We start from the raw sequence: 7,500 nt of genomic DNA on the forward strand, positions 1-7,500 counted from the left end.
CGATGGCATTAACAAAACACTTGAGAAATCGTGTTTAGCCTACATTAACACACACTGCTTCTACTTTCCATCTCCCTCCCTCTTTTTTAAAAAAAAAAAAAATCACACTGTCAGAAGATTTCTAATCGTCCATACGCAAAGGATTGTGGGTTATTTCTTCATGCCGAGGATCCATCGATGCATCCTCCAAAATTCTCAGAACGAAGGACTCAGTACTTGCTAGAATTTGAAAGCATCCTTGACTTTGGAACAGTGCTTGAGGAGATTTGATGACGTAACGTCCTTGAAAAAGTGGCTTGGAAGGACCAATCCTTGACTTTGAGAGACACCCATTGTGTCTCCGTGCAAGTGTGTGTGTGTGTGAGAGAGAGAGGGTTGGGTGTGATGTGACTGAATGTGATGAGTCGGAAAACTCCAGCCTCAGAGCGTAAAAATGCACCCATGTACTTACTGGTTCTACCTGTGCAGTTAGCACAGGTGGTCTCACTAATTAGCTGCTCTAGCTAGCTGAGGAGGTGTGCTAATTAATATCAGCTGGTTTAAGTGAATGGTTGCCACAGATTTGTGATGGGACTTAATTTCTGAAGCTGGACTTTCCCACTTCTGCTGAAAAACAACATGACACGGGCCATTCCTCCACAGATCTTAAAGGAGAGTTCTGATAGATAGATAGATACTTTATTGATCCCACAGATCTTAAAGGAGAGTTCAGATAGATAGATAGATAGATAGATACTTTATTGATCCCACAGATCTTGAAGGAGAGTTCTGATAGATAGATAGATAGATACTTTATTGATCCCACAGATCTTAAAGGAGAGTTCTGATAGATAGATATTGATTATTGATCCCCAAGGGGAAATTCAAGTTCTGGCTATTTTGCACATGGTTCTCCGTTTCTCGAGGTCACTGAGTATTGTTGGTATGAAAATGAAAACCCTTAAACAATTGGTTCTACCAAAGATCCTTTAGAACTTTCTCAAGTGTCCCCCTCTACTGGCCAGAGAGAGGAATTGGTTCTACCAAAGATCCTTTAGAACTTTCTCAAGTGTCCCCCTCTACTGGCCAGAGAGAGGAATTGGTTCTACCAAAGATCCTTTAGAACTTTCTCAAGTGTCCCCCTCTACTGGCCAGAGAGAGCAACTGCAGGGGTGCTGCATGGCAGCCAGCATCAGAAATCAATCCAAACACACACACACACACACACACACACACACTCCAAACGTGTGCCCAAACACACACACACACTTCAAACGTGTGCCCAAACGGATGGGATGGGATGGGAAATGACTTAAAGGGACACGGCAAACTGAGGGAATGATGCACGACCATTCAAAAACATGACTGGTTTTCTAAAGATACAAAGCTTGATGCTAATCGGTGAAGTGCCCCTTTATGTTATTTCCCATCCCATCTGTTAAAGCACAACTATGCAAGTTCTTTTATATTAATTTGCCTTATTAACTAATCAGCTTCGGAGTCATTGGAATGGTTATTTGACTTATTTCGGGTTGAATAACGGCTGTCTCGCTTCCCCCTAACACCTCTGAGCGGCAAAAACACACATGCAAGTTTTGTGCTACCGGGACGGCACTTCCTAACGAAGTCTCCAGCCTGGCGATCATGCTCATGAAGAGGCAGACTGGCCGATTGAGGAGTGTTGTAAAATACACATGCTATTTGCGCTTTATTCAAGAGCAGCCGTCACATATCAGTATGATACATACATATCAATATGATACACACACACACACACATATTGATATAATACACACATCAGCTGACCAGTCAGGTTGCACCGTTGGGATCGGCAGGGTGTGTGTGTGTAACTGCCTCAGAGAGTCTTCAGGTGATCTCACACACACAATCAGACATGCTTACACACACCTGGATGTGTGTGTACCAGTTCAAGGTCACGTCTTGGGGATGTTGATTAGCAGTACGTTTTCTCAAGGTCACGTCTTGGGGATGTTGATTAGCAGTACGTTTTCTCAAGGTCATGTCTTGGGGATGTTGATTAGCAGTACGTTTTCTCAAGGTCATGTCTTGGGATGTTGATTAGCAGTACGTTTTCTCAAGGTCACGTCTTGGGGATGTTGATTAGCAGTACGTTTTCTCAAGGTCACGTCTTGGGGATGTTGATTAGCAGTATGTTTTCTCCGCGGATGAACAGCTGATTGACGTGACGTGTGTGAACGCGTCCGTATAAGGCTCCGCCCCCCTTGGGCCGGCGCTCGGAGGGGGCGTGGCCTTCTGCAGCAGGCACGCCGAGTGTGTGTGTCGTCTCAGGCACGGCGAGTGTGTGTGTCGTCTCAGGCACGCCGAGTGTGTGTGTCGTCTTCAAGTGTCTATTCTCAGATGTGCTGATCTTTTCCTCCTGCAGTTTCAACTTCTCAAACAGCTACACACACACAAACACATTAGCAGCAACTACACACACACAAACACATTAGCAGCAACTACACACACACGGACACATTAGCATCTTCATACACACAAACACACACTAGCATCTTCAGACATATATTTCACCTTCCTAATTGAATGTATTTTCAAAACACTTTATTCTTAACAGGTGTGTGTGTGTGTGTGTGTGTGTGTGTGTGTGTATCTTACCCTCGTGACTGTGAGGGCTTTCTCATGGTAGAATGCTTCTCCAAGCAGTGGCTCCCTGTAGGTCTCATCTACGTCCACCATCGCCTGAAAACACACACACACACACACACACACAGAGAGTAAGAAAGGTGTTTGCGGTGCCAGGGTGTATTATGGCGACTGGCTGGGAGGACGTTTACCAGGTTCCAGAACTTGTCGAAGGCGACGACGAATCCAGCACACACGCCACGCAGACCTTTAAAGCTCCGCACGTGAACTTTGACCCGGATGTGTTCCTGCACACACTGATTCAGCGACCCGAGAGGACTGCCGGCCAGCACTGTCTCACACACACACACACACACAAGAGTAGTGTAGTAGTTAACGAGAGGACTGCCGGCCAGCACAGTCACATACATACACACACACACACACGAGTAGTGTAATAGTTAAGGAGAGGACTGCCGGCCAGCACAGTCACACACACACACACACACACACACACACACACACACACACCTCACTTCAGAAGCGAAAGGCAGCACAGCTGACAGCACGAGCAGTCAGACCTCATTCATAAGTGTATTTACAGGGTATGAGTCAGACCGAAGACACACAAGTGAAAATTTGCTTCTAACGTACACGGCATTCTTGTCAACACATTTTTCGGAGCTTTCTGTCGACGCGTGGGCCTCCGAGTCCCGCTCGTGCCCTCTTCCGCGTCCTCGCTAACCGGGTTCTTCACCATCAGCTCTTTGAGGCGCGCGATCCTCTCCGGGTCCGGGACGCCTTTCTGCGCCTTGCGCTGTTTTTTCTCCACGTTCTCGGGCTTCGCGCGCCCGCGGCCTCCCTTCAAGAAGCTCTCGTACTCGGCCACGTTATTAAAACACCGGATGTTCGGGAAAGGCAACGGCACGTCTGTTGAGTACAGCGCGAGCAGCGGGTCAAACTGATCCGAGCTAACGTCTAATCTGGAGTCCGGCAGCTCGTGGGGATCTCCCTCTCGTGCACCATCTCCCTCTCCTTCCCCCCTGCTCGTGCTCCGGTCCGCCTCGGGCCTCTCAGCTGAACCACCGAGTTCACGTTCGTTTCTGTTCCTCAACTTTCTCTCCTGTTCCTCCATGTTTGAATGAACCGCAAGGAAAGTTGCAAGGAATTGTGGGCCTGGTGGTCCTCCACTGTTATTCATCCCCACCGGAAAATGTGCGGGAATAATATGAGATATAAATAGTCAAGATACTAGTGTGTGTCCGCATTGTACTTCACCACAACAGTGTCATGTTTGTTTCCTTGTCCTTGCAGCCTCCGTTCCTTTATTTTGTTTGCCGACCATCCGCATCCACAACTCAAGACATTTCACCGGTAGAGGGAGATGTCGAGCTGTTTAGTTTAGCGCTAATTTAATTGCAGTAAAAATACACAACAAGGTATCGCAGTCCTGGGGGAAAAAATCAGTATGATATCCAATAATTTTATTTTAATTTTGTTTACTATAGAACGCGTAATGTAGTCGTAGTTTTGTTACACAACCACGTAACTGTAAACTGCACCGTGAGCGGAACCACTGATTTCGCTTCTGAGCTCTGGACGGACGTGTTTACATGCTGGACTAGAGTGCGTACACCGCGCTGGATGTGCATGTGCATGTTTCCTCTGACTCTGACTCTCATCCCTGGTGCTGCTGGCGAATGACCTCATGTGTCCCAGTCAGCAACGGAGACGGATGGCGACGGCATGAAGAAAAGCCGACTGGACGGCACAGACCGAGAACACACACAGAAGAGGCGTGACTGCGGTGTGTGGTGTTGACTCGTACCAGAGTTGTTCGTGGTGTTCGGGTTCCCAACATTTCTTGCCAGGTGAGCCGATGTCATAAAACCTTGGCGATCCGAATAATTCACAACATGTGTGAGAGAGCGCATCTCGGCTCTGTTGTAACATCCAGTTAAGCGGTACTTTGAGCTGTTTATTTTACGTAGCTAAATTGTCATGTGTTTGTATTATTTATTTATTAATTTAAATGCATACTTCATTTAATGTCCTAGTGAAGTGTAAAATACCCTGTGTGTGTGTGTGTGTGTGTGTGTGTGTGTGTGTGTGTGTGTGTGTGTGTGTGTGTGTGTGTGTGTGTGTGTGTGTGTGTGTGTGTGTGTGTAGAGGCTGCATGCTGTTGAGGGTGGGGTGTGTGTGTGTGAGAGATCGTAGGTTTCTCCTGCGTGCGTTCTCCTGTGGCGGTGTCGCCATGGCGAAGAGTAAGTTTGAGTATGTGCGGAATTTCGAGACTGATGACACGTGCCTCAAAAACTGCTACATCGTAGTGAGACTGGATGGACGCAACTTCCACAAGTAAGTAGTGTATACACACACACACACTCACACACACACACACACACACACACACACACACACACACACACACACACACACACACACACACACACACACACTGTCTATTGACTGCATCTCTCTCTCTTTCTCGCACACACACACACACACACACACACACACACACACACACGTGCAGGTTCTGTGATCAGCACGGGTTTGTGAAGCCCAATGACGAGCGTGCGCTGGCTCTGATGAGGAGGAGTGCGGAGTGTGTGATGGAGCAGCTGGAGGATGTGTGTGTGGCGTACGGACAGAGCGACGAGTTCAGCTTCGTCTTCAAGCGCTCAACCAACTGGTTCAAAAGAAGAGCCAGGTACACACACACACACACACACACACACACACACACACACACACACACACACACACACACACACACACACACAAGACCTGTGTGTAGGCTGTATGGAGCATATAAGAACACACAATATCATGGCGAAGTACCTAACAACACACCCCGGACTGCTGATGACAGCAATACACCAGCTCTCTCTCATAGCAACACACCAGCTCTTTCTTGAATTTCCCTTGGGGATCAATAAAGTATCTATCTATCTATCTATCATAACAGCACACCAGCTCTCTCTCATAGCAACACACCAGCTCTCTCTCATAGCAACACAGCAGCTCTCTCTCATAGCAACACACCAGCTCTCTCATAGCAACCCACCAGCTCTCTCTCATAGCAACACAGCAGCTCTCTCTCATAGCAACACACCAGCTCTCTCATAGCAACCCACCAGCTCTCTCTCATAGCAACACACCTTCTCTCTCTCTTGTTCTGCAGTCAGATATCATTTGAAGTCATTGTTGAAGAGGTAGTTCTAGTTCACCAACATTATTATGTGTTAACAATTCCACATCTCTACCATCCATAATGACACCTGCTAACGTGATCTGATCAGTGGTGGACAGTAACGAAGTACATGTAATTCGTTACAGTACTTAAGTAGCATATTGATGTATCTGTACTTTACTTAAGTATTTATATTTGGTGAGACTTTGTACTTTGACTTTACTACATTTTTAAGTGAAAATTCGTACTTTTACTCCGTTATATTTATGAAAACCCTCTCGTTCCATTTTTTGCCAAAATGGTTAACATTACTGCAAACTAACACTCTTCTTAGAGAACGTTTACATTTACAATGTCAATATCAATGTTACATAGAGATGAAAGCCTACTCTTTGAAATCTCTATTGCAGCAAATCTAATTTACGCGTTTGTTACTCATAACGTTACTCATAACATAATTGGGAACGTGTGAGCATGCATGAAAGGGAGAGAGTGCATTGATAACTGATATCTCCGCTTTATAAAGGGCAGCCGGCAAGTCTTAAAGTGACAGTGTACCATTTATAAATTAATCAAACAGCATCATAGTTCTTAACAAATGTATTTTCTACAACAAAATTACGTTGTCATTATTATCATAATGGGGGGGGGGGGGGGCTAAGGACACCAATTCTCTTTGTGATTGAAGAATGTATCGTAAATAAATAAATGTTCTTCCTAAATGCTAGGGGGAAGGAAGTATTTGAGCCCCTATGTAACCCTATGGGAATTTAACACAGGGGCAGGTAGATTTTTATTTTTAAAGGACAGCTATTTCATGGATCCAGGATATATGCATCCTGATAAATTCCCTTTTCCCATTCCCTTGGTCGTTGGAATTAAAATAGCCCCACATCATCATACCCTTCACCACAGCTAGAGATTGGCATGGTGCTTTTTCCAGTATAGGCCTGCATTGAGCTCAATGAGCATCAAACAGGCAGGCTAATAGGCCTACTGGAAAAAGCACCATGGCAATCTGTTTGTTTGCAGTTTGATTTTTACTCATTTTTTGAATTATGGCATTAAGATAAATTGTCAAATGATGATTTTATATTTCTTTTTTTAGGCAACTACAGCATGGTATCAAATACATGTTCTCCCCACTGTAGATAGCTTCTAAGCAAATAGAGAAATGTAAGAAACTATTTGAAGAGTGGCATTAGTAGTTCACCTTATATAAGCTGATTTAGCAGGAGCTTTGATGTGGAAATGATAAATTATAATTATAATTAAGCCATTAGAACCATAATTCATTGAAGTACTTTTACTTTTAATACTTAAGTATATGTGAAGGCAAATAATTTTATACTTCTACTTAAGTGAAAATTCAAAGTGGGTACTTTCACTTTTACTCAAGTAATATTTGACACAAGGTATCTATACTTTCACTTAAGTACATAATCAATGTACTTCGTCCACCACTGGATCTGATCTAAACAAACTTAAAATGGCGTGTGTGTGTGTGTGTGTGTGTGTGTGTGTGTGTGTGTGTGTGTGTGTGTGTGTGTGTGTGTGTGTGTGTGTGTGTGTGTGTGTGTGTGTGTGTGTGTGTGTGTGTGTGTGTGTGTGTGTGTGTGTGTGTGTGTGTGTGTGTGTGTGTGTGTGTGTGTGCGCGTGTATGTGTGTGTGCGCGCGTGTGTGTGTGTGTGCGCGTGAGTGCGTGTGTGTGTGTGTGTGTG

The 7,500-nt window shown here is 45.1% G+C and overlaps 2 protein-coding genes across 2 annotated transcripts in view; one reads left to right on the top strand and one right to left on the bottom strand.

Annotated features, from left to right (window-relative positions):
* Positions 1-1,658: 1,658 nt before the first annotated feature.
* lsm11 (LSM11, U7 small nuclear RNA associated) lies at positions 1,659-3,880 on the bottom strand. Its single transcript, XM_062549441.1, has 4 exons — positions 3,238-3,880; positions 2,796-2,935; positions 2,617-2,700; positions 1,659-2,401 (listed from the first exon to the last, which is right to left on the bottom strand). The coding sequence occupies exons 1-4, from the start codon at positions 3,782-3,784 to the stop codon at positions 2,123-2,125; spliced, it is 1,050 nt and encodes a 349-aa protein (XP_062405425.1). The 5' UTR covers positions 3,785-3,880; the 3' UTR covers positions 1,659-2,122.
* Positions 3,881-4,202: 322 nt separating this feature from the next.
* thg1l (tRNA-histidine guanylyltransferase 1-like) overlaps positions 4,203-7,500 on the top strand; it is a 6,272-nt gene continuing 2,974 nt past the window's right edge. Inside the window, exons 1-3 of the mRNA XM_062549442.1 lie at positions 4,203-4,454; positions 4,753-4,941; positions 5,120-5,296. Of these exons, the coding sequence (XP_062405426.1) occupies positions 4,760-4,941; positions 5,120-5,296 (359 nt within the window). The 5' untranslated portion in view covers positions 4,203-4,454; positions 4,753-4,759. The remainder of the gene's footprint in view (positions 4,455-4,752; positions 4,942-5,119; positions 5,297-7,500) is intronic.

Source organism: Sardina pilchardus, chromosome 11 (genome assembly GCF_963854185.1).
Source record: "Sardina pilchardus chromosome 11, fSarPil1.1, whole genome shotgun sequence".
Classification (NCBI taxonomy): Eukaryota; Metazoa; Chordata; class Actinopteri; order Clupeiformes; family Clupeidae; genus Sardina; species Sardina pilchardus.

Excerpts from the sequence above, each read along its gene's own strand:
- lsm11 (XM_062549441.1), bottom strand. The coding sequence starts at position 3,784 with ATGAATAACAGTGGAGGACCACCAGGCCCACAATTCCTTGCAACTTTC. Across the intron at positions 2,701-2,795 it reads TCGACAAGTTCTGGAACCTG|GCGATGGTGGACGTAGATGA; the intron begins GTAAACGTCCTC and ends GTGTGTTTTCAG. Across the intron at positions 2,402-2,616 it reads AAGCCCTCACAGTCACGAGG|CTGTTTGAGAAGTTGAAACT; the intron begins GTAAGATACACA and ends GTGTGTGTGTAG.